Genomic DNA, 27954 nt, shown 5'->3' with positions numbered 1-27954 from the left:
ATGACCAGACATTGTCAGTTTTAGATAATACGGGATTTTGTCGTCCCCTCGGTGTACTGGAGCCAAGGTACGAGATTCCTAATTGTGACATCACAGTTTTACAGTCTCTCTTCAAGAAGAAGTGGCCTCTGGGATCAATTGGGTTCCAACATTAGCTCCCCAACAATCCCACCGCTCAGCAGTGGACGCTTCTGGAAAAGATCTGTTCTCGCTCTGTTTGAGGAGTTAACCTGAAGAGTGAGCTCCTCTGATGCAGACGGCATCAGACGTTATTCCTGCTGTGACTGTGCTTCAGACGCTTCACTGACACTGGAAGAAAAAGACTCGACTGTACTGCAACTGTCTGCAACTGTGTGTGTTGAGCAAGTACTAATACTGGCACTTGGTATCGCCAAACCCCCAAATGTATGAGAGGCATCAGTGCATCCCGACCATGACGCTGTGTTAAAGTTGCTAATTTGCGACTAGTGCTCTGAGGCTAAATAACTCCCACATTCACACACCTACAACTGAACATGGAGGGAGGTTGACTGTCGACCGTGAACAACCCAAACACGTCTGCTTTCCTTATCATATAACAGCAGCAGTGCTTGAGAGTGTGAAACAGGAATCGACCGGCGAAAACTTAAAGTAAAGCTAGCCAGGTAGTTAAATCACACCTTGCTCTGTCTCTGTGAAAATCCTGCATCCTTTGTCTCTCTCTCATTATTTTCCCATCAGCATTACTGTGAAAATATCAGTGCGTGGCTTGAAGAGAGAGTGAAAAATCGGGTGTGTAACTTGCAGAACAAGAGCTGGTAGTTCCCCTCAGAGCTGCACTGCTGAATAAATTGCTTGTTCTGTGATTGTATCTGTTATTCTTTCAGGAAGAACAGTGATAAATTCTGGGGCAAAGTCACAGGAAACCACAACAACAACAAACTCAATCTGGCAGTGCTCCTCAGCGGTCCAGGACACCTTACCCACGATGCATCAGTGGAGGGCTGACCTTGAGCGCTAGGCATTAAGGTCAGGAAGCATCATTAGTCCTGCTTCCCCACTGCAAGGACTAAGAATAGGAACACAATCACTCACTCATCATCTCCATATATCTGTCCCTTCTTGCTTTCTTCTTTCTGCAGTTCATTATTTCTGGTGGGGGGTTTCTGGAAGGACTAAAACAACATCCTACTGTAGCACACGTGGGCCTGTGGGATTAAACGAGCAGTACAACAGCTCTGAATTAAGTAGAATTAAACTATGAACATTATCTCCACTTCCAAATCAATGTGGAACATGTATCTAATCTTTAATACCCAAATCCACTAAAACATTAGAATCTATTTGCCTTTTTGTGCCTTTCTCTCTCGCTCTGCTTCTTCCAGGTGACATTACATTTGCAGGTATTTTTATTTTTCTCACATTCACTGGTCATGCTGCTACGTGCACTAGTTGTCACTATTAAATTGTCTCTACACGTCAGACGTGGTTACCAATAATGCGCCTGAAGTAGTCTGTCTGGGACTGAAGTACGGCTGCTTTGATTTATTCAAATAAGTAAACGTGTGAAGTACGCTGGAAAACGACACACGATCGGGTAAGAACATGTGCTTTTTAAACCACACACAAATCACCTGCTGGAAGCAGCCCACACCCTCCACCTCTGTTTCCTTCTCTTCAGTCCCAGTAGGGGCTCTGGCTCACAATCAATACCTTTCACTGCTAAGCCAATCTGCAATAATAAAGGCATTACAGACACGGGAAAAATAACACCAAATCTTATTAAATATGGGAGATGGTTTCTTCCCTTCTATGTCTTCCTGTCTCTTGTTGCCTAGGTGAGCGGGACGGAGCGCAGCGGTTGGCTTGATCTCTAAATGTTCTGGGATGATCGGTGGGCTCAGGATCAGGGTCCGTACTGTGGGTTACAGGTAGAGTTCGGAGCTTAGCATTCTGCTCAACTCTCCTACCAGCCATGTATATTTCACAGGATTGTCTTTTATATTCAGTCTGTGGCTCAGTGGAGCACTCATCTTTATTTCATTTTGTGGCATTTTTTAATTTTAGCTGAGATTTTTTTTTTTTTTTTGCACCCTCCTCCTCCTCCTCCTCCTCCACTCCCTCCATCCTTCCTGACAACCCCCTCTGCTGACTGAATCAGTAATGACATTATGCATCTTGCACTCTGAAGCTCTCAGCAAAGCAAACACTAACTTCCAGCAATCTGATTTCTGCCCTGACTGCACCAAGCCTGGAAACAGAGATATTCACCTTGTGAAAACACACATTTTATCACCATGAGCAAAAATCTAAAAATCAGCCACTCACCAACTCACCTCTTTGATTTATAATCACATATACAATTTAGAAATTACACTTCAGTGGAAAATTGCATGAATGTGATTTTTAATCGAGGGTCTGTTCACCTAAATCATAAAATGCAGATTTTCCTACTTGCTCCTCATGTGATTTAACCATGAAAACAGATTTGAGGTCACCTGACCAATGGAGCTAAGATGCATTCAAAGCATCAAATAATGGCAATGAAAGTGTCTTTGGTGGGAAATATATTTTGGAAAAACTGACCCTTTAGACCAGCGATGGAAGAAGATCCTTTACACTCTGTACAAATACTCTATTGCCAGTTAAACTTCATCATTTGAAACTGTAATTAATTTTAAGTTACATCAGCAAAATTGACAGAACATTATTTTTGATGGAGGCGGCATTTTAATGTTTATGACCACACTGTCCTCTCTCCCCCTTTAACCCAAACCATGTGAATCTAACACCTTCTGTCGCCCTTCCAGCTGCCCCAGAATGACTCGGACGAGATGCAGCTTCTCACATCGTCTCATTCCAGTTGGCTTTGGCGTTACAGTTTGTTTGTGGTCTTGGTAAAGCTGTTCACTGGCCCCCCTGGACCGTCCCAATTAGCTGGTAATTGAAAACAAACGTGAAGTGGAACCTTCTTCATAGTGCCAAAATTATTACAAATCCACACAAAGTCAGTTTACTACAAGAGAGTAGAAAAATACTACTGTTTGTACAAGCTGCGACACTGATCAAACCAAAACAGAGTTTGGAGAATTCTGCTAAATAAAATGCACTGTTTTTCTTTTTTTTTTTTTTTCTACAGTGACCTCTGCTGCTGCTGCTGCTGCTGCTGCTGCTGCACCACCTGGACCTTTTCCTTTGACGCTGAGAAGAAATTAATAAATGTAGGATTCATCCAAATGTTTTCACTTCTGGCTGGTCCTTTGGCGAGCACAGTATCACAAATCACAATTTGCCTCAAGGGGCACTGCGATCTGCACAGTGATTAACAGTTAAAAAAGAAGATAAAGTAAACGCACTGTGAGCAGATGACTTATAAACCCTCAGTAAATACCGGCACTAAAGCTGTATTGCTGGGCAGGTGAAACCTGTTATTGGTTATGTGTTCCCCCTCTCTTGTCGAGAAACACGTACTTTGCAAAAGTAAATCACAGTCTCTTGTGGCAAACTGTTGATATTTTGCATTTCAGATCACAGAGAGTTAATCTACAAAGCCTGGAATAAGGGCTTTCCTTTAATATGATGTAAACTTATCCTTTATATGGCTCATTTGTCTGAGCAACATGCTGTAAATGAAAAAAAAAAAAAAAACCTTATTGCATGAAGACTCAGGAGGGCACTTCAGAGGGCACATGTCACCTGACAATAAATGTGAGAAAATCAAGCAGGTGACTGAATTTAAATTGATGACAAGCACCACTGATAAAACTGTCAGCTGAGCCAGCCACTGCATAATATTGAGGCAACTTGTGATGCCAAGCTAATTTTACACAAACTCACAGAACACTGTTTACTCTCATGTCCCCTCTAACTACAGCGAACACTGAGCTTGTTGTGAAATGAGTAGAAAATTTGATTTGTCGAGTACAAAAGTTCAAGGAAAACTATTTCAATAGTAACTGTTTTGTGTATTTGCAAAGCCTAAAAATAAAGGGTGACTGCCTGTAATCATAAACCATCACTGCTTAAAAAAAAAAGGATCATAAGAACTGAAACCTGAGCACAAATCGAGGTTCAGCAGCACAATCCTTCATGAACAAGTTGATTTAATGTCTTTATGTCAGCTTTAAACACTAAATAATAGATTGTGTACTTTTGTTGTTGATGAGACATTTTTAATGACTCTAATATTTCCACAAATTGGTCTCATGCATCATATCCACTAAATGAATGAAGAGCTTGTATTGCATTTTTCACGCCCTGCGTTGCATACATTGCATTGTAAAGTTACGTCATTCAGTTAGCCGCCTGCCAAATCATTCTCCAGCTTCTTCTGATGCTTCAAAAAAATCCAAATTTCAGAGTAGCACGAACCCACCGCAGCGCATACACGTAGAGAAACATCTGAGACTTAAAGGATTGACATCATCTTATCTAACGTGACATTCAGTGCGATCAATAAAACAAGTGTGAAATTATTTGGCAACAGATTGTAATCTTGTTTTCGACAATGAAAAGGAGACACTGGGGCTTGATATCTCAATGAAGAACAAGAATGAAATCATTAACTAAACCATTTGGCAACAGAATCCAATCTTTGCTACATCAGATGTGGTAAATGAAAATGTGAGAGTGTGTTGATATCTCAACAAAGAACATTTGTTATCACAGATGAAAATCAATTCTGACCAAAATAGAAATCACTGTAGAGGCAATGTGCATAAAGACAGCAGAGGTGCAGCAGTTTTGCAGGCGGGAGGGGCAAAAAGCACAATTTAAGACCTTAGAAATGTTCAGAAATGTAGTAATTGAGAGCACACATTACATTTCACAGCCTTTTGTCGTCTACGTCCTGCAAAAGATAATAACTGGAGCAGGTAGAGCATCTGATATAAAAATGCAAAAAATGGCGGGGGAGGAATGTGAATTACAGAATTGATATGGGTGACACGGGGAGGCTCGTGGGTAGCACTGACCTCGCGGATTAAACATCGGAGAAAATTACAAAAAAACATTTATCAGCAACATTCATTTGTAAATCTCATTTTAATCTCTATGTGGCTACCTCCACATAACGCACATCCAGTTAAATACAAATTGCTTTGCCTGATGAGATTCTGTAAGATGTGATAAACCTTGAGACACACAATAATGCAGGAGCAAAATTTGTAGACACATCGTTTTTGATATTACTCTAAGGTTAAGTCCTCAAGCTGATCTCAAGAATGATGTTCAGCCGGTAAACTAGGCCATAAATTCTGGGTGCGTGCTGCTCTTGAAGCGAGGTTTTACTCATTCAAGGTCCACACGGGGGTTTCTGATTCCAGAGTACTGCACAGGTACGGGTATACAGTAGTATGGTTTTTTTTTTTTAACCTTTTGGCTGTTCTATTTTACAAGGCAACAGGGTAGTCAATCTTTCACAGATACCTTTTTAATCTCTTTCTTTCTGTCCTTGTGTGTGCACGTGTTTGATTTATGTGGCTCAGCAGGCCATCAGGACACGATGCCGGCCTCTGCTGTCTGATGCTGCAAGACATGAGATCACACTGGCCTCCTTATCTCAACTGCAAGAGAGCATCCAACCACACAGAGTGATAAAGAAGTAAATATAAAGGAAATGAATAGCTAGAAAACAAGAAGAGTTGGGATAACAGTGAAGAGTAGAGCTGGTTGGAGTGGAGGTGGTGAAGGAAGGAAGGAAACGAGACGCTCGTGGCTTTGAGCTAAATGCTCACAATGACGTGTTAGCCCGCTATAATTTGCTATTTAGCACTAATGGGTGGAAAAATGTAAATGTTGACCAGCTAAAAAAAAATACATAAAAAAGAAGCACTGACCAGTTTTTGTTTGGCAACACATACTTCAACAGGAAAGTCAACTTAAGGCCAAACTGAAATCACAAAAGCTTTCCCTTTATACTGTCAAAAATCAATGTAAACATGATTTTCATCTATTGTTTTCATTAGTGAGAGAAAGACATGGACTCCGGGAAGATTAGCAATTAAGCTGTGGGAGGTAATGAAGAGCCAAAGACAGAATGAAGAATACCAACATGAAGAAAAAAGAGAGAAGAAAGGGTCTTTGGAGACTGTCAGAGGAGAAGGAGAACATCAGAAATCCTCCTTTGGCCATCGGACCTCTGAGTGGGCGTTTGACTGACAGAGCTGAGCCACCATGCGAAAAGGACAGACAATGTAAACAAACATGCTGTTAACTGTAGCTTACAAGCTAAGGAGAGACAGTGCTTCCTCAGCAATGGTACTGAAGAATAAAGACAACACAATTTAGCATCCAAACCAACCAATGCTGAGGTCTCCAGGGAAGATTTTAAGCTGTTCAGTGTCCTACAGCTGACTTGCTAATGTGCTACCTAACCTAAAAAAGGACTTTAGCAGTGCTCTTTTCTCCTTTCGCCGTTGGTTTGGTAGTTCGTTCAGCAGGTGGAGCTCAAGACGTGTCTTCATGGACACAAGAAAACAAGAGACCAAAGCTAGAAAGGTGCGTTGTGGTTTACAGTTCATCAGTGTTGTTTGTGAATATAATGCTTATTGTGAATTTGATGCCAACAAACGAGATGGGACAGGAGCAACTAAAGACTGGGGAAGATGTGGAATGTTCCAAAAACACCTGTTTGGAACATTCCACAGGTAAACAGGTTGATTGGTAACAGGTGATAGTAGCATGATTGGGCATGAAAGGGGCATCCTGGAAAGACGAGGATGAAGCGAGGGACACCACTTTGTGAACACATGATTGGACAAAGGACCTCCTTATTACTACTATGTTCATTTAAAAATCATTGCATTCTGTAAGTTCTTCACACCAAAACGTAGATATTTAATAAATTCTGGAAATGACCAGGACTCACGTTTTCCTCAAATGCACATTTGTCTGAACACATGTGTCCAAATATCACTTTTCCTGTCAATCTGAGTCAAATCAGCAGATGATAGAACAGTGATGATCCCTTCTTCATGCAAATGAAATTATTTGTTTGGTTAAATGCAAAAAAATTCTGTCTCCAAAGTAACAACAGCGTTCTCACTGAACAACCCACACAACTTAATTCCAGTTGGACTTTAAATTCAGCAGACATAAAAAAAAATAGGACTTTAAAGTTTGTTACAAAAAGAAAATGAAAGAAATGAAGACTTCTGAAGTCCTGTGGTGTGTACAGGATGAGTCGAACGGATCACAGAGTTCGCAAATGAACCTGATTCATTCAAGCGATCGCTGTCTTTTCATCCCTGAACTGAGCTTAGCTGAACTTCATGAAGTCACTCATGCAACATATTTCACTACGGCAGACATGCACTGAGAGTTTCAGGCTGTACTGTTGCCAGCTTCTCTGGTCAAAGTCACGAGGAGGGGAAGACGTGTCTGATCAGCATTCTCTGGTTGGACCTTCAGGGGTTGCACTGTTCTACTGTTGCCCTCCTTGTTTATGCTGCATTACTCTGTTCACACTCTGCTCAGCTTTCTGTACAGAAGCACAGCTCTCTGCAGTAAGGTGTCCAGGCTCCTGCTGGTGGAACATATGTGTCTGATTCTCCGTCTGTCTGTCACTTCCCAGTCCTCATTCTCTGTCTGTCTGTTTCTCTGGGTGCCACATTATGTCACTGTCACCGACTGGTCATGTCGATACATGCAGGTTGGGGTCTGGTCCAAGTGTCTGCCGGGGGGAGGGTGACATCTGGTGAGCGAAGTGAACTGAGGCTTCAGGAAACTGGTTGCATCTGAGCTTTTCTAACCAGGACGCACAGAGAGAAAGCTCTTTTGGGATGCAAGCATGTGTGATTCAGCTGTGACTCAGAATGAGTGATGAGGACGGCGGTTCCAGCGATCTTTATTCAGGCCAGAGTCTGAATTTGCATCATAACCTGACATTTTAATCCACTGGATTTGATTCAAAAAGTTGTTGTTTGTTGTTAAATGGGTAGTTCTGGGGGTAAATTAAGGTTTTAGAAAGCAAGGTCAGTTTTTGATTTTGGTTCTTACAAAAATGTCTCGCAATTTGGAGAGTCTGGACACTGGACTAATGAGTGGCCCAAGAGAGGCGTTTTATATTGTGGTGATGAGCAGAGCTGCATTCAGGACTTGATGTGATCACCACTTGCCCACCCCCAGCGTCTGACTTTAAACAGCAGGCAGTGCAGATCCAAACTCAACTGTCTACATATTAATCACCACAGATTTATTCAGAAGACAGTTTTGGTGAATAGTTGAAGTAAAATCTTACATTTTCAACTAAAACAAAACCAATAAATCCAACTTTTTCAAAACAGCCCATAAGAAAGTTTTCTGATCTGCAAGTGTTTTCCCAGTGTAGTTCAGGTTTGGGAACTTCTTGGTTAAATTGGCTAAATAAGTTTGAGTAGCTGTTCTCGAACTTTGAATCTGATGATACAAAGCTCTGCAGATGGAGTTACTGAGAACTTTTAGACGAGCAGCTGAAAAAAACACCACAAGGTCACTGGTTAATTCCATGAGAAAGAAGAAAGAGGATGCAAACTGCAGTTTCTACACCTTATCGTCCACCCCACCCCTTCCTTCAGACGTTTTGAGGTGCTAAAGCAACGTCCAACTACTTCTGTCACCAATTCCACGAAAGAACGGTTATGACTTGCATGAACATTGAAGGTCGCTTGCCAGGAAAACAACCAATTTTCAAGTACATTGAAGATATCAACATGTAGGAGTAGTCAAAACTTTAATCTAAATATCTCTAATTACATTCTGATTAGTAAGAATGAACCCTTGGGTTGTATAGAGGACATAATTATACTATATATGTATATAAGATATGTACAAACAATTCTATTTTATGTAAAGTGTATTCCATGTATCTCCACTTAAACTATGACTATCCAAAACACAAATTCGAGATATCCTTTATGAAGTTCTGACAAGTCAAACATCAAGAAAAGCCAGTTTGCCTTCAGGGCTGTCTGGCAGAAAGGCTTCAGGAAGTCAGCTAACGATTGTTTAAAGAAGCCCGTCCTCACCAGAAAAACGGCTGTACCGTACAGGTCGTCTGTCCAAGCAGGTTATTACGACCCATATTTACGTTTATTGTTAGGAGGCGTCTTCCAGCAGCTGAAGTAATTATAACGTGAACAAATGAGGAAGTTGGATGGTGTAGTATAAAGAAGTCAACACTGACTTATTTCAACTTAGATAATGTAGTTAAAGTTAGGCCACGAACGTAAGAGCATTTTACTGATTTTAATCCAAACCATGATCTTTTCCGAAACCTAACCAAGCAGTTTGTAATGTTTCACAACAGCAATCACGTGACAATGAAGGTTCGGTTCAACGAAGGTCCGTTATGTCTGACGCAGGTATTCTCCAGGGGCCAATATGTTGTTCTGGGAGTCACTGGCAATCAATCAGTATTCAGCTGTTGTGACAACGGACGTGTAGGGAGGAGGTTGTGGTGGATGAATGGTTCAAACTCAGGATGACCGGGGTGCAAAATCCCTCGCCTGGCAAAGCTTTTTTCAACCTGTTTCACAGATGAAAAACCTTTGAAATATCATCCTGGTAAAAGCGTTTTTCCACCTGCTCTTAAGTCATAAATACAAGAGAGAAAAAAAAAAAACAATTTAGATCAGACTTAGAAAGTGGATCACCAGAATTTGTTTCCTCACTTGCCTCTCTGGGCTTCCGTACAGATCAATCATCAGCGAAGGAATTTTGGCCCACACGAGCTCCTCTAACCCCAGCAAACACATCGCGAGCCTTGTCAGACCGCGGCGATGAAAAATGAACATTTATTTCTGCAAGGCTACTCGCATATTAGTAACTTCCTCACTGACAGCTACAGCCCTTCAATACATAATTCCCTTGTTCAGGATCTGTAATAACATCAAAGTTATAAAGTGGTAACATGCATGTCAGGGTCCTCTACCACATGCTGACAGTTCAGCCCTACACGAGAAAGTATAATGAAATTTGCCGATGTGAGATGATTTTCTGATGTTCCTATTTGCCCACACAGCCTCGAGTTCAGTTTGCTCTGCACTCCTTCCTTAGCCCTGACCTGCACTCCCTCCACTGCAACCTCCTTTGGGCCAATTTGGACCAAGTTAAAGGAGGGAAAGTCTACCCTTGCCGCCTCCGCACGCACCAGTCCTTCCCTCTTGCCATCAATCTCCCCATCCCCCCTGCTTCTTAGTTGCCTGGGCTAATTAACTAAAAACCAAGCAGAGATTTTATATAATTCAACAGCAAGAACTGCCATGTCTTGATCCAGAAACACCCAGAGAGAAACATGGTGACTGGAGCCAGAAACCACCAGGAGAGGAAAAAGGAAAAATAAAACGCAAATCTCGTCTCCACCAGCACAAGCTATCAGAGCACAAGGAGCTAGAAGCTGAAACTATGAAATTCTCCTCACATATTTTATTTCTTCTAGGGCTACATTTTAATCAGACACACTGGCAAAGCAGTTGCGGGCCGGGCATGACCAGTATCGAGGCGGGGGAGCAGGGTAGAGGAGAAATGGGGCAATGGAGTGAAAGATAGAGGCTCGATTGTGAAGGTTTTGACAGGCAGGTGGCAGGTGAGAGGGGTGTGAGATGAAAGACAGTGGGAGAGAAAGACAGAGAAATAGACCGAGAGAAGTGCAAGGGATCTGTGACCAAATGGTTCTGCGGAGTGCTGAAATCTCCTGACCACTCTCCATTAAGCTCCAGTCCAGGAAACAATATATAAAGAAAGTTTTGCTGTGGGAAAACAGTCAACAGGGAACAAATGCAAAAAAAAAAAAATAACAGCTTGTGCAAGCATACCGCCCTGCTTTCATCTCAATAATGCATCCCATGTAGCTCCTGAGATCCCGAAAGGACAAACACGAATGCAAACAAGAGTCCTTTATTACATGTCTGTGTGAAAAACAAAATCAAATGCCAGACGTTCTTGTATGTCCAGCAGATTTCCGCAGAATCTCGTATTTATTAAGACAGCGTGATTGCTGAGGGTTCAGTGCACACGGAGGCTTACCAAAGGGGTCACCGTTCTAGCTGGGTTACCTATGTCTATTTTCTCCCTCTCACCCTGCCTCAGTTCTCCAATAAATTCAATGCATGTCTGAATTAATGCATTACAAGCCACGGTGGAGATATTAAAAAATGATAAAAACTAATCCCTCCTCCACAGTGCCATCTGTGGCAGGGTCTTCACACCGAGCTGACCCTGAGCGTTCTCTGCTGTCTGCACCATGAGTTATGATATTTGGTGTCGCTTGGATTCCACTTTAATAATTCATTACATGCACAAAATCCTATTCTATATATCTCCTCCAGGTGTGTCACTATTAATCATAAGATGCTGTGAAAACCCAAGGCTGTCTAACAGCGTCTTAACTACCTGTGCTAGAAATACTGTGTGCATGTGGGGGGAAAAAAGACCAACTCATACAAGTGCATCACAGTGTATATAAAGATGCACACACCCAACACTCTCGTACGCAACCTGTCATTTTTTTCAAGATTCTGCAACAACTCGGTGCTCCGTATGAGCCCGTGCTCCGTTCACATGCTTGTCTCTCGCATCAGTAAACACACGTGAACGCATCAGAATACACACTGCTATATCAAATAGTGAAAGTATGAAGCACAGCGTGTGTGTTCTCCCAGGGGGAGCCGAGACGAGGCAACACATTGACCACGGGCAGCGGCGTTATGCCATAACTGGTGGCCCCCGTCGAGAGCCGGGCTACTCATCATGCATGTATGAAACAAACACAGTGCCCATCATCAGGAGCCAAGCTTCCATTCTGATGTGATTTATTTCCAAAGCTCGACTCTGCTCCTCGCAGCCAGGAAAAAGAGAGAGAGGCAGAGACGGAGGGAGAGATTACCACACTGCTCACATCACAGAGATGACTGGGGACCTCTCAAAGTGGAGCAACACCAGCGGAGCAATCCAAAGTAGGGCTGACCACTTCACACCCAGTCTCCCTCTGCTGCTTTATTTATTAAGTCATGCAAAAGAGGACAACAACAAAACCCCAGCGGAGGTTAAGGCGAACCAATAGTTGAATACATTAGTAAAAAAAAAACAAAACAAAACAAAAAAAAACCCAGCCTCTCAAAAAAGCAGCAGCAGTATTTTGATGCAACTTTGACATTTTGAAATACGAGCACCAATTTGATACTCAGGTTTCAGTACAACACCAGGACAATACTTACTTCAGATATCATTCTTTGAGAAAGATAAACATGCTTTTCTGCCAAACCCTGTTTTTCATTTAACATAAGCTAAAACTGTCAAACATTAAATGTTGTCTGCCAACACTTAAGATTCTCCAGCCATGGTAGCGGCTCTGTGATGGTGCTGACTGGTGCTTTTAGCTAAATGCTAACAGGTGTTAGCATGCAAACTTGTCGATGTTTAGCAGATATAATGTTCACCATGTTAGCCACCTTAGTTTAGCATGAATGTGTGTGTGAAATGTCAGGTCAATCTGTCCACTCTGGTGTGGCTCAAAGTGGTGGATGAGCTGACTGACACCGTCACCGCCACAGAGCCATGCTGCTGCCAGGGCTACATAGCCATACAAGAACTTTGTCTAGAGCCTGAAACTGGAAAAAAAAAAAAAAAAATCTAAATCAGGAACTATCTGATTAAACAATCAGTGAACCACATTAAGAGTCTGACCAGACATTCAATGATTATTTTAGACCATTTGATTTGGTACCTGAAAAGCACTGAGGGTCGATACTCAGCCCTTAACTCCTGCACAAAACATCGAGAAGCTAAAATATTTAAAGTAATGTACTCAAACATTCTGGTCTCACTGAGTTACAGCCAAGATTTGAAAAGTGAGATGATGGATGACGTTGTGATGCCATCCCCCCCCGTCCTTCTCCTCTGTTCAGGGCACGTCTGCCCTCTTAGCAGACAGCGTTACAGGCCATGACACACACAGCTGTAGCTAAGTGCTCATTTTCTCCCCTCTGCCATCGTAGCTGTATTACCTCAATGATAACTGCTGCGTAAGCTTCTTGCGTGTCACACCTTGTTCATGCCACACAAACAATCGGGCACTTGTGCAGCCTGCATTCCTTAATTATACCTCTTGGCTGTATGTGTGTGTTTATGCCCGTGTGTTTGGGGACGATTCATTTTATCAGAGCTCCATTCTATGTGTGTCTGTCTGTGTCATATCTTTGCAGCAGAAAGATTACCAGTAATGTTTTCAAATTGATTCCTTTTCAGGCGTTATCATCTGCTCAGACATTCCCCCTTTTTTTTTTTTTTTTTTTTTTTGCCCCCACAACTCCTCTCAGGGAGCAATTTTCCATAGCCGCTCCATAAGGCTTGGTGAGTCATACGCAGTACTATTGTAATAATGGCAGCGCATCTATTGAGGTGGGCGGGCATGCATTAAAATGCTGTGTGAGTGTGTGTTCTGCAGTGTGGGTAGAGCTCAGTTCAAGACAGATCAGGTGTGGTTATCTTGACCTGGACCTCCATATGTGCTTTGCCCTTATCCTCCTTCCCTTCACTGGGTGTACAGAGGAGAGACAGAAAGACAGAGGATACAGAGAAGACACAGAGTCTTGAAGGATGAGAGGAAAAATTAGAGAAAAGCACAATGATACAAACCCTAGAACAATGAGGAATAAGGAGTTTTACAGACTCCATGTGTGCTCTCCATCACCTCAGTCAACCAAGAATCTCCAAGAATCTCCAAAATCACTACATCCTCCATCACCGCGCAAGCTGGCAGTCACATAGAGAGCTGTGTCGGGGGCTGGACGCTGGATCAGGCCGTGAGATGTAAGCCCCTCTTGGGGTTGAGGCAACAGCTGTGCACAGGCCTCCCTCTCCAGATTACCCTGGCAGTGAAACCCGGGTCGTATGGTCTGATGTGGAGCTCAGCGTTCTGCTTCTTTCTCTGTCTGGCTGTGTTTTCACTGTAGCGCAAGAGCTAATTTTTCCACAACAGGTCAGCAGTGACTGCTGAAACACTGCTCCCCTGACTGCGTTTGTTGCGGCTCAGCTCGAAGAAATTCAGGAATTTTTTTGTGACCTCAAACTCACATTGTATTTCAGCCCTCTCCTGTAATGCAGTTAGTCTTTACACAAACTGTTACACTGAAGAGACGGCTTTCTCGTGCGGTGCTGCTTCATAATGGTGCATGTTGGTTATGTGAATCATACATCACATCGGTTTAATTCTGATGGTCTGACCTCATACTGTACACGCATGTTAACACATCATCGTCTCAGCTGCTGCCTGAGCCCACTTCTTTCATTCAGAGGCAGAGAGAATAGTCACTATTTTGTTATGTTTTGTATAAATTTACTTTATGAGTGTTCATGTGTTGAGTGTTGAATTAAGGTGTTATGGTTTAAAGTGAAGTACACCATCTTGTATCTTGTTACACTATTTGTGATTGGTCACTTTTTTTTATCTTAACCCTTATGTGCCACTGTTTTGCTAATACTTGCTGGCTATAGCAACTTAATTTCCCCGGTGTGAGACCACTAAAGTCTTATCTTATCTTATCTTATCTTATCTTATCTTAAATGGCATTTTACATTTCCTTGAGCACCAAACTCTGCAGTAACTGACTGGTGTATTAACTGTGGGCTACTGTGAGTGAAAGTATTGAAATGGACCACGGATGATTAAAACATAATGCATGCATTTGGTGTCATATCTGGAGGCTGCCTTTGGCCGTGGGCTGCACTTCCACAGACTATGACTGAAAGAAAACATTAATAACCACAGGGAGGGCCCTGATTGTTGAAACACTCAGTCCCCAAACAAGTCTGACAGTCCCTGAGTGCTACACATTCGTTTTCTATTCATCAGCTGAAGCGTGACTTGTAAGCCCTCCGAAAGATACAAACTTTATCCACATCCTGATTAGGCTTTATATACCTGAAATGGCTTTTAAAGTAACGACACAACTGTGCAAATGCAATCTGAGCAGCTGCTTCAGTGCTCCAGTTTGCAGCATGATTTCAGTTTTTGCTCATTTTTGACATTTTCCTCCTGCCACGTTAATGTGACATCTTTTATAAGCAGGCACCGTGATTATAGCTTGTTTTCATTGCTACTCTCATTTGGCTCCCCTGACTTGAAAATGACACAGAAAACAGATTTATAGACTTTTAATGCAGCCAGTACAGGTAGTAAATCAGTGAACATGGAAACATATTTTGTTGTTTCTGTCTTCATGCTATAAACTGTTATTATATGAAAGACATTCTGTTTACCATTTTATATTAACTTGAGCTTTCTGGAACACCATGAGAGCCCAGAAGAGACAGGAGGGGACGTTTTTATTCAAGTTGTTTGCTTCTGCTTCTCTGATTTCCATATTTTCTTTCCAACATAAAAGCTTCTACCAATCGCCAACGTTATTTGCAGTTATGTGAAAGCCCACCATCTGGCATTCACAACCTAGTCAATCCAAACCAAAGCAAGACTCCTCTGACAGCTGGAGGCTAGTTTGTAAAATTAAACAGAAAAATTTACTTTATTTTCTCGCACAATCCTCTCTTTTCTTACTGCGAGTACCTTGTCCTATTTAAAAAGCATTTATATCAAAATAACTATGAAAAACAGCTAAGAACCGGGATAAATGGAGAGCAAATACTTCAGAAGACTGAGTGACAGACTGCAGGGAATTAGCAATGACATCAATCATCTCACTGTACAAGTGCAGAGCAGGAGACGGCACCACCAGGGTGACTGAAGGGTCCCGGTCGATCCTTTAGCTGCGGCGAGTTCACCAGAACCCAAATGTTTGTACACAGGGCCTCAATCAAAGACCTGTGCCACCGTCTGCTCAGTGATTTGCAGAGTCAGAGTGGAATTAACATCACTCCATCAACATTTAACAGCGAAGACATTAATTACGTGACAGGGCCTGCATGTCATGTTCATCGGTATTATTAGTTAAAAGACCGGTCGTTCTTTAGGACAGACCTTCACGTTGCCCCGTGGATGAACCATCATGACTTTAATGACCCTCTGACTTCACATGAAGTGGCACCAGCTGGTCGAAATTCTAATTTGTCAGAAAGCTGCAAAACTAATTAACTTCTAACATATTTTGTTAAAATTCCTTCAAAATGACTCTACCAGGTATCCACCTGTACATATACTGTATGTTTTATTAGCAGATATTATACAGTAGACATGCAAATGGATTTTGATCAAAATGTTCATTTTAATTCAGATTTCATTTTCAAAGTGTTGTCATCTGTTTTTTTCTCTTTTTCTTTGTTGTCTGTCATTTGATAACAGAAAGCCTTACCACAGATGGACGTCCACCTAATTTAGCAGTCCAGACATTAGTCCAGTATAATCCAAAATGATGCAAACCAAATTGACCAAAACCCACCAGATTTTAAAATAAAATGAGAAGTCGCTGGAGGGATGAATTGGTTCACATGTAATTCAACAAACACTCAAAATGATTAATCACGTTTCTTCACTTGGTGTCGCAGGAACCCACTCCCCTTACTGCTGCTTTTAAGCCTCATCGTTCCTGTTATTATACAAGCCACAAGCTCCCATGTCCACATCATAACCAGTGTGATTCCATAATCTGAGCTGATCGTAATAACACTGATTTAATGTGTGATTTCTTTATTTAAAAACAGGTGATCAGTTCCATCTGTGATGTTTGAGAAAATCATGATTAAAATTCTAGATTGAATCTCTCACAATAAAATGAATAACATCTAAAACTGAGCACAGACAGGCTTATTATTGATGCGTCAGTGGGCCCAGATTGGGACAAAGCTCCAATCTGAGTCTTGATTTTAAGAAGTTTAAGGACACAACCCTTAAATTAGCTCCAGAATCTGTTGCATGTGTGACAGTGAAAACAGCGCAGCCCCTCTTTCCAGCTGTTTCCTGTCTGCCTGAAGAAGTGCGATGTGCCTCAGCATTTAAACCTGAGAAACAGCTGCTCTGATCCAGACTGGCTGAAGATGCTGACATGTGAACACGCTTTGGATTTCACCAAATGAGCTAATGTGTCTAACGTCTACTTTCAAGTGGTTTCACGACTTGACTTGACTTCTGGGATATATTTGAATGAAATGCACTTCAGATGTAAACGTGAACTTGATCCTGTGCTCCTAATTCACTCTCCTCTTGTCTTTCTCCCAGAAACAACCTATTATGTTAGCAGCAATGAAGCTTCATACAGGGCCGGAATGAGAAGAGGGGTAGGCTCTCGATGATATGAGGCCAGAATACATTTTATTCAGTTTACATGTTGTTTCCTGCACTGAAAGTGACAGAAAACACAAAAACCCTTGAAATTAATTCAGCCTGAGAACTGCTGTGTTACACCGTTTGAATGCAAATTCTCAAGCTGTGGGGACGGTACAAGGCCATCACAAACAACACAAAAAATAAGACTTATGTCTAAGTACTAGGTACTGTGTTTCCCTAGAAAAAATCCTACTGGTGCTCATTTTCTGTGGTGGAATGTAACAAAGTACATGGACTTTAAATCTGAGGTACTTGTACTGTACTTTTGCATTGCCATTTCATGCTGCTGTGTACTTGTACTTCACATTTCCATTGTGAAGATTTGGATCCTCATCATGCATGGCATCCAGATGAAGATGCTTCTAGACTTTCAGGTAGGAGATTAAGGGGTTCCAAATCTTCTTAAAGTTTGTTTTTTAAGTCTGTTTTTAAGAATAAATCTAATTCTCTCTAAATGCAGAGTTTCTGTCAGCTCAGGTCCTTTTTTCTTCTTCCAAAACAGAAGAATGAGCTCTTCTCCACCACGAGGGTGTTCTACTTTTGAATACACAACATTACAGTTTCAGATTTTCATGCAAAATACATGATCGTCTTATAAAATCTGATACGTTGTTACAGATTTGCCGACCCAACTGTGTATAAAATGGTTAAAATAAGCTTTTCCTCGACCAGCTATGACAGCAAAAGGCTCCTTACACATGAATGCATCAGTAATAATAACCCAGTAATCGAATATAGAACAGAATAACACCCACAGGGGTAATTCTTCGGCATTATGAATACTTTTTACTTTAAAACTGTATGTACGTTTTGCTAATAATACTTAAGTAACAGTCTTAACGCAGGAGTTTAACTCGTAATAGAGTGTTTTGATAGTGTGACATTAATACTTTTACTCAAAGATCAGTGTTGAGGATTCATTCTGAAACCTGAGTGAGGTTAATTTAAAAAAAAAAAAAAAGTGATGAAATGCATTTACGACACACGAACAGCAGCTGAATCTCTGAGCCAGGACCATCTTTAACATCCACGTATCAGGCATGAGAGGGTGGCTCCAACAGGAGGAGAACCAAAGGCTGGAAACAGGCCTGTTCAGCAGCGAGAGCAGCGGCAGCTCTGCTCATCCTCCTGAACACGTTCTGGGTTTCTCTTCCTTTGTGCTTTAAAAATAATACCATCGTCTTATCAATAATTTCAGACATAATGCTGCCTTTCTTGGAACTTCAGGTGTAGTTGAGCTGTCAGTCAAACAGAGGGTGCACGTGTTTGTAATTGAGTTCTGGCACCACACGACTCATTTTTGTGGCTGCTTTTTGCCTCCATGATCATAACTGGATCTGGATGGAACCGGATCTAGAAATATGAGGCTGTTATTATCACCCAACTTTGTCTTTATTATTTATTTATTTTTTTAAGAACGTTTCAATTAAACAATTTGACGGAAAAAAAAAGACAAAAAATTAGCTTTGAGTTCACACATGAGCTCCATAACCTGAAAAGCGATGACGGACGCTCGTGCAAAGCAGGATGTCGGTAATGATGTTTTATTTTACATTAGTCTCAAATATATGACATCTTCACACAGTTAAATTAAATCCCCCTCTCCTTAAGGCTAACACAAAGCCTGAGGTGGAACTATTCACTGCACCGAGCAAGTGATAACTCATTTTAAAAGTAATGGCTTGTCAAAAATGGGGCACAGGGCTGTTGAAAGGGGAGAAAACAAATTAAATAAAAATGGATCGTTGCTTAACCTTAAGCAAATCATGTTAGAATCCATTAAAACACTGCATGAATCTGAGCCTTTTTTTTTTTTAGGTTAGAGAATCTGTGATCTCTGGGAACAATTTCAGAGGCAGTAGATATAGCAGTAATGTGATTGCTTCTGTCATCATGATTCAACAGATTACATATCTAATCGGTTTGCGAACAGAGAATATCATTTGCAGAGATTACGGATCCAGAGGTGCCTCCTGCTTGTTGAAACTGGGCCGTTTGACAGTTTAGATGATCCACAGACGGACAGACGGACGGACAAAAAGACAGCAAGTGGGAGGGAAACCACCAACCACCTGGTTTAATCCGTGGTGGAAAAAACATCCGATCCCGCTGTTCTGATGGCTCGGATTCCCCCCCCTCCCCCCAACAATGGTGCAAATAAGTGCATAACATGTGGGCACGAACAAGAGGCATGGAGACACTCTCAGCTGTATTTCTCATACACACTGCGCTGAAATGCAAAGCAATGCAGAATATATGAGACATGATTGCAAAGGAAGTAAGACTATATATAATGAAATTAAAGTGACTCAGTTGCTGTAATATCCCTGGGGTATATAGCTAGTTGTTTTATGGGGGGAGATAAGAGGATTTTGTCAGGTTGAGATGCCGGCTAATGCTATTGTTCCTACTGGGAGCATAAAACAGCAAAGAAGCTTTTCACACATCTTTTCTTCTTTTGTAGTGCTGTTACTGTAGATATCGTTTCAAAGCACAAGGTGGAAAAAAAATTCTAACATTGCAGCGTTGGACATCATATGCAATTCATTTATTTAGTTTTTGCAAAAATGTGAGAACCCACCCACAAAATGTTCCCATCCGAGTACGCAGAAGCAAATTCAGATGCGTTTTTTTTTTTTTTTTTGTAAATAATCTTTAAAATCAGTTTTACTTTTGAATGCAGTGAAAAAAGGAGGCAGGGATTCTTGTCCTTTCTCACTTTGTCTACCTGTCTTCTCTACCCCGACTTACGCACTTACACATGGACGTCAACAGGCCTCCAAGTTCTTGCAAATGGCCACTAAAGGTGGTGTTTTATTCAAAAAGAGCATGAAATTAAGTTAGATGGTGAATTACCTTTTCTTCCTTCCCCTGCGCTGACTTTCCCTCCTCTCATTCCTCCTCTCCGTTTACCGAATATTTCACCTGCCTTCACTTCTTCACTGCCTCTTTTACCTCCTCGCTTATTAATCCCTCAAGCTAATAGTGCTCCCAAGGATGTAGCTTGTCATATTATGTCAGCCAAATCACTGTGTCATCTACACCGCATCCTTGTTGAAAACAAACAAGACTCTTATCCTCTGTTACGCCTCAGAAAAAAAAAAAAAAGAAAAACGATCCAACACAATTTCAAATGGCACATTACTGAAAAGCGTGGCTGATATAATCTAATACCAAGTTGAGCCTAATACTTGAACCCGAGCTGCACTCCCATGTGGAAGAGGTAGAGCAGTTCCACTTTGGAGGAGGAATGATTTGCATTCAATCTTCAAAAGACGCGTAGGTGTTATTACCTGTCACAATGCAACCTAACCCCAATCTGCCAGCAGCCAACAGGGTGTATTTAAAAACTCACAAACACACTAAACTACCCCCAAGTCTCCATTTGTTGGTGTTTGGAGAGAATGCGGCGACTGTGGGCCACCGAGCAGCTCTGTTAGCAGCGAAGGTTCCCAACCCGTCAGCTCTCAAACAGTTTGTCACTTGAATCAAATGATGCTGCTCTGCTGATAACACTTGTTTCAGGCTGCTTTTTAAACATTGTAAAAATAGCAGAATAAGAAAAAAAAAAAAAAAAAGTCTTTTCAAAACTGACACTGTTAAACAAGATTTAACCGTGTCAGGATTTTTTTTTTTTTTCTACACCTGCATTTGAAGATACAGTAAGTGTTTTTTAATGAAAACCAGTGGGGGTGAAATGATTCATAATGGAAGAGGGGGTGAAAACGGGGGAAAGGAACAGGACAGAGGAGGAAAATGAAAGAGTCAGAGGTGAGGAAGAGGGAGGAGAGGAGGATCATGGTGAAAGGCCATGTTTTTATTCTCTTTCATTTCTTGCAGAGGCCAAAGACACACTGAGTGCAGATGGTGTGTATCTGCTGGGACAGACAGCCTTCCATTGTATGCTGTTGTATTGTATTCTGTTATGTGTGGATGTCTGTATATAATAACTACATTATTACTGTCAGTGCAAAGCAATCAGGAAAACACTCTCATATAATGCGCAAACAGCCAAAAGATGAGCGTGCGCGCACGTACGCGCACGCACGCACGCATTTAACCGCACATAATCAGCAGCTGCAGCAGCATCAGAGCCAAACTAGGCGTACAAACTCTTTGCCATAGCGATGCTGAGATAATAACACAAGCCACGGGCGTGTTTAACTTCTGAAGAAAAATTAGAGGAAGTTGCTGGGAGCGCAAATAGATGAATAGATAAGGGGGCTGCTTAACTGGGAGTGAAGGGGAAACGCTCAGACAGCAGAAATGTGCGCGTTTGGAGATGGGGCAAAAGTCGCACACGCGTTTATTCAAACTAACAAAACAACATTAAGACAAAAAATACGCCTATCGCGGTTTGTTTGAGGTCTTCACAGCTGCTGTGAGAATATCACAACTTTGAAACAAGTTCCAGGGATTTTACAGAGACCACGCAAATACTACACTGAAATACGGCACAATCGAAGGAAACTGTAAAATTTCCAGGTCCCGCTGCGGCTGATTTCGATAAAAAATCTTTATGAGACCCGATAAAAACGTTATAGCACGCATAATTTTTTCAGATGAGTGATTTCCAGGAAACTGACCCTCTAAAATGAGAAGGCATGTGTTTCTCTCCAAACGCAGCACCCACACATCTCTGTCGCTGGATATAAAACGTTTTTTTTTCTTCCTCAATTAAGTTATCTTTTTCCTCTCAGGATGATGATGAACTCACCTTCCGTAGGATCCACTGGCAGAGGAGAACTATGGTCCAACCGAGAACCTGCATGACACCTTCCTTATAGCGGACCACCCCGAAAAACTACACGTCTCCCCGGCTGAACATATAAAGACACACCGCGGAATCCAAGCAATCCCAACAGGCTGGCGACCAGTAAAAAGTACTAGGAAAGCAGAAAAACACGCGTAAAGTTGTGTGTTTGTTCAGTCTGTGTCACGGTGGCTTCTGTCGGGAAACTTTGAGCGGGGGCTTCAGTTTCTGTGGTCCGCCTCATGTGGCTCATCCATGCTGTCTGCCGCCGCTCATGCTGGACGTTTGCGGGAAGTTTGCGCGGAGACGAAGTCAGTTTGGAGGCTGGAAGCAAAGAGGGGGTTTCAGTGAGGATCATCAGCGCTTCTTGTGTTTTGGGACACTGACTGGTTGATTTACAGAGCTGAGATTCTCTCTCTCTCTCTCTCTCTCTCTCTCTCTTCCTCCCTCCCTCCCTTTCTCTCTGTCCACGCGCGTCACGGCGCACAGCAGCTCTCCTTTACTGGCAACCACAGTGACCACAAACTGCATGTACAATATTTTGTCCTGTCAAGGATTAGCTGGTGAGGTAGTTGTACTCTTCGAAGGAAATCATCTCAGAAGATGCCAGGAATTCTGTTACAGGCTCCTTAAAGTTCGCGTGAAAGTGTTTGGCTTAAAATATGACTTTTAGACGCGACCTTTCATTCATTCAGCGTTTCATACTGGAGTATTAACTATTAGTAGACCCGCTGAAAATGTTTAGCAATTATTTTCATAAATTACCATTTTGAAGTCATTTTTCAAGCGAAATGCCCAAAAATGTCCTGGTTCCAGCTTCTCAAATGTGAGGATTTGCTGCTTTTCTTTGTCCTGTATGAGAATAAATTGAATAAATTTGGATTTTCACTGATGGTTGGACAAAACACGCACTTCAGCACACTCCTCAGTAATGAAAATAATGATTGTTAGTTGCAGCCCTATTTTTATTCCACCTCTCACTGACATTTGAATAGGGATTCTGCTTCATTCTTGGCTTTATTATTCAGAATATTAATAGCAAATAAATCCACTTGACCAGACCTGTGGCTTTATAACTTCCACTCGCTGTTCATTCAATCAGTATTCACACAGTACAGATGAGGAACACCAAGAAAACATGCGGACAGATATACAGACGGGCAGATCTTTACACCGGCTACAGTAAAACTGAGTGCCTCACTTTCTTTGAGGCACCCTAAACTCAAGCAAAGGGAAAACAATCATAATCTTAGACAAACATTTAAGTGACTGTGTGTTATGGAGGCCAGCAGCACAAGCTGGCCACCCTATAAATTGCCAGAAAAACAATTTTGAAATATTAATGTTGCATGGATATATTGGGGCAGCGTGGCCCCACATCTCTCCCTGATGGCCGGTCCCAGCTGCTGCCTGCCTGATTGTGGATCTTTAAAATGAACTGATCTGGGTTGCCCAGTTTTTGCTCGCGTATCTCATGAGTTTGTCTGCGTGGAGATCAGCGTGCCTGCCTGCTGAATTGTTGGGGTGTCTGTCTGCGTACCATTACGTAACGCTGTCAATCAGTCATACATATCTGACTGAGTGACTGGCGCATGTCTCTTCTGGATAAGCGTAATGTCTGTCTCGACTTTCTGTCTGTGTATGATGAAGTATGTCCCTTTTGGATAACTGTCTGTCTGAATGACTGACTGACCAGCTAACTGTCCATTAGTTTTTCTCAGTGCCTCTTCGTCTATCTGTCTGTCTTATTGTTTTTCATCGGTTTCTATGTCAGTGGTTTTTCTAAATATTCATGCCATGTATACAATATTCACCATACAAAATTCAACTGCTCTTCACTGTCTCTCTATTGCTCAAGAGAACAATATTTGGCTCTTAATCAAACACAGACATTGCAGCACTTCCACCCTCAGATATCAGACACTGTAGCTCACCTGTGGCATTTCCTCATACTTCTTGTCTTGCACTGACAAAAGCAGTATTTGCGGCCAGAGTGCACATCATGTTGATGGGCTCAGGGGTGGTGAAGTTGGGCCTGCCTGTGCTGTGAGACCCTGTCACAGATGGAGAGGAGTGTCCGGGTAAAACGAGCTGCTTTGTGGTTATGTGCGACTCTATATATTGTATATTAGCAATCTGTTATCACTCTTTGAAATGCAGGCTTTTTGCAGTCTGGCTGCAGCTCTCGTCAGTGTGAGAGTGACACAGCACTGCCTCCCTGCGAGGCAAAGAGTCATTGCAGGCAAAGTCAAACATCAGTACTGAGAGGACATAAAACACTGAGAGCTCTCACAAGGAAGGGAAAAGAGTGGCGTACTGATAATTACAGTATGATGTGCAGTAAGTCTGCAGTTGACTGGATGATCAAAAAAAAAAAGAGGAGGTCAGACGGTAATAACAAACCTGTCAAAGCAAACCTTCAAGTGTACAACCATCTTGCTGACAGTATTGTTTGGCCAAAGCATTTATTCACATTATCTGGCCAGATTAGAGAGAGTAAACTCCAGGGTCAGCTAATGCCAGGGATCACCTCTATAGGCAGTGACACTAAAGGGTGCTACAGGGAAACATCACATCCATTCTTTGAGTAGTAAAGCCTTCAGACAATAAACCAATCCGACCTCCTAGAAATTATATTTATTCTGTGATAAAATTAGCAACATATTTCATATGTTTCCCTACAATATCTGCTTCGACTGTAGCAAATAAATCACCATCAAACATTTTTATGGCCATGTCAGCACATCCTTAGGGTTAGAGACAGATCATGGTCTTGGGTAAATATTGGAAAAGTCAACAGTGTGTTTACTGTATTAGTATCTAATCGAAACCAGGACCTGTTCTGAAGCCCAACCACACATAGAACTGAGGCTACAAACCCCACATCTGGTATCAAAGTCCTTCGCTTTTATGCCAACCATTCACACTGACCACCAATATACCACTTGGGTGTGGTTCTTCATCCTCACTTCAAGAGCTGCTTCTCAACATAACTACTTTTCAAACGCAATTTCAGAGGAGACTAGGTAGGAAAAAACTTATTACAATATTTGCACCACAAAGTCTGCCTCAGATGGAAAAACTAATACTACCTAATGTTTCCCATTATAAAGAACACAATTGCGGCCATCAAACGCCATCAGAGAAAGTTACTCTTTTGGTTTCCGTCAATCTTACAGCTGCTGTAAATCAGTGTGTTACACCCATTGCTTCGTCTTCAGTGGACCATAAAACCTTGTCTATCAAACACAGCAGGTATCAAAGAATGTCACCGTTTCCCATTTCCATCACTGCCCTCCATTCAATCTACTGTCTGTGATTTGTATGGCCACAGCACACTCCGTCCTCCTGTTCCCCCTAATTTTTCCCCCCCCCACAGTCGGAGAGGGGTTGCTGGTGTGAGTGCAATTTCTGATCCGCATTGGAAGTGGCAGGTGAATTTCGCCCAGCTGCTCCCCTTCTCTGTTCCACTTAGCGGCGACGCTCCTGTTCCGAGTCACTCGGTCACTGCATGGTTATAGTAAATGAATGAACATGCTCTGAGCAAGAGCCCAGTGCATCTACTTTCACAAATATCATCCTCACATCATTATTCCTGTTTTTGCTCCCCAAAATGTCAGGAGAAAGTTTTATCATCTCTAAAACTGCACACTTAAAGGATGCTCGTGTTTATCATCTTCATGTTTGCAAACAAATTGGACATAGTACGTATCATTAAAGACAATAAATTACAGTCAAGACTAAGTGCATCGAGAAGTCCACAAGTATTTAAGCATTAACCAGCCTTAAAGCAATTTACTGTTAATGTCGTTTGATGGATTAAGAGAGAAGCATGTGGAAGTGGGGGAGAAGGTGGTAAAAGAGGCTGAGTGAGGAAGACAACAATGTGAGTGATGGAGGAGGATGAAGCAGCGAGTGGAAACGGGAGAATCAGCAAATGAGGAACGTTAGAAAGAGGATGGGCAGGACGAATGGGAGGTGGTTACTCAGGAAGAGAAGGTGGGACAAACGGAGGAGAAGCAGATGGAGGGACAGAAGGGGGCAGGAAGGGCATAAAAGTAAAAAAAGAAGAGGTGGATCTGGAGATTCAGAGTAAAGTCAGGTTTATATTTGATGGCAGTCCTCCTGCTCCTGTGTTTCTGATTTATAATTAAGTGTCATATTCCACCTAACATCACCACAACACTCGACAGACATACAGTACATGACTGGTGCTGCTCGGCTGGGAGCAGGGCCTTTCCGTGAGGAGTTTGCATGTTGTCCAGGGGCTCCGGTTTCCCCCACCATCAAAACATGTATCTAAGGTCAGTTCTCCCATCAGTGCACTTGACCAATGGATGGGCACACAGCTGGAGTTGGTCCCTGGGCGCTGCACAGTGGCTGCCCACTGCCCCTCAAGGGGTGGGTTTAAATGCAGAGGACAAATTTCATTACGTTGTAAAAGAGTCTTCTGCTTCTGCACTATAGCAGTTTACATCTATGGTTACAACCGTTAAGCTAGCTAACGAATAACGATTCATAAACTAAGACAAACACACAGAGGAATCACAAGTATGGACTGCAAGTGAGAAAAGCTGTATTGTCCTCACAGGTTCTCAGTCCCACTGCTCCCGAACCCATACAGAACAAAGCAAAGGGGATTTAGCTGTAGAAGTTATTTCCTCAGATAGCTTATTGACAGAGTTACACTTAGGAGGAGTAAAGATTATATATGTTTACTGGAGAGAAGGACGTCTTAAATCTTAGTAACATCTGGTCAGAATGCATCTCAAACCACCTGATGTGGTTTGAGGATTTGGTCTATTTCAGTCCATCTTGAATGCCTCTTGATGGCATTTAAGCTTTTTTGCTATCTGATAGCTACTGAGTCCACTCAAGATGCAAGAAGCGACTACACGTAAATGGGTTTTTTGTGATATACAGTGACACTGGACTATGTTTATACAGCACTTCACATTGAGGGAACTTCTATTTCATCTTGTCTCATTGTTGAGTAAATGTCATGTTTATCTTCTTTCATTCGCTATGATAGAGTGACGATCGTGGTGCTTGCATCATGTTGTCTTCATTGTCAACAATCTCCACTGGAATCAGATATTTGTGAGTGAAAACACAAGAAGCCCAAGCTGACCATTCACAGCTCTTATGGTCTCCATGTGATACCTCTGTAGCTGCCGTGGCCTTGGTGAGTAGATACATCTTTGAGGAGGCACACGTCAGCTACGACAGGCTCCAAAGCTTGATGCACACTCGAAATCCACATGCACACGGTGAACAGTAGGACGAAGTAAAAAAGGAAGGGGCAAGAGACACTGGCAGATAAATGTGAGGAGAGGTGGAGGTGCAGGAGGCAGAGGAAGAGGAATATGACACAAAATGAGTCTGACAAGGAAACATTACTTATTATAGTACATCAGAACTCACTAAGCACAGGCTCACACATGCCAAAAAAACCATTATGTCTGTGCAAGAATGCCTTGTTAATGCACACACACTCAGGTAGTAGATTCACGCCAGCGATTGAGCAAAATAAGATACAATTTCAGAGCTGGAAAACACTCAAATTCACCATCCCGAGTCTAAAAAACAAAGTCCCTTACCTTCTCATTAAAGTAAAACAGGATAATTATGAGTAACTGCAAGCATGTCTCAAAGTACAAAGGAAAAATATAATTACCCATGCCTCTGACATTTTTTGAAAAGCTGGAATTTTCTCTGCTAAAAACAGACGGCTGTGCAGTCATTGCAAACACGGCAGCAAAAAGTGCGAGGGAAAAAAGTCGGCATGAATGACAGATTCCTTGCCATTGCATGAGAAGCTCTGGTACGTACACAATTACACTCCTCAGTCACATAGAGACACACACCTGCGAACACATATACATTGAAGCGCCGATCCTGGGGTGTCCAACTCGGAGGTTAAGGAACACAATGACGAGGGGTCACCTGGCAGTAATGGAGCCTTTTG

The 27954-nt window shown here is 42.1% G+C and overlaps 1 protein-coding gene across 1 annotated transcript in view; it reads right to left on the bottom strand.

Annotated features, from left to right (window-relative positions):
* The window catches only part of nxph4 (neurexophilin 4), a 41467-nt gene extending 19097 nt beyond the window's left edge, over nucleotides 1-22370 (bottom strand). The window contains exon 1 of the mRNA XM_076747829.1: nucleotides 21951-22370. Coding sequence (XP_076603944.1) covers nucleotides 21951-22004 — 54 coding nt within the window. The 5' untranslated portion in view covers nucleotides 22005-22370. The remainder of the gene's footprint in view (nucleotides 1-21950) is intronic.
* Nucleotides 22371-27954: the final 5584 nt, after the last annotated feature.

This window comes from Chaetodon auriga, chromosome 2 (genome assembly GCF_051107435.1).
Source record: "Chaetodon auriga isolate fChaAug3 chromosome 2, fChaAug3.hap1, whole genome shotgun sequence".
Taxonomy (NCBI): domain Eukaryota; kingdom Metazoa; phylum Chordata; class Actinopteri; order Chaetodontiformes; family Chaetodontidae; genus Chaetodon; species Chaetodon auriga.
The sequence above is the reverse complement of the archived record's forward strand: the minus strand, read 5'-3'. Positions and strand labels throughout refer to the sequence as shown.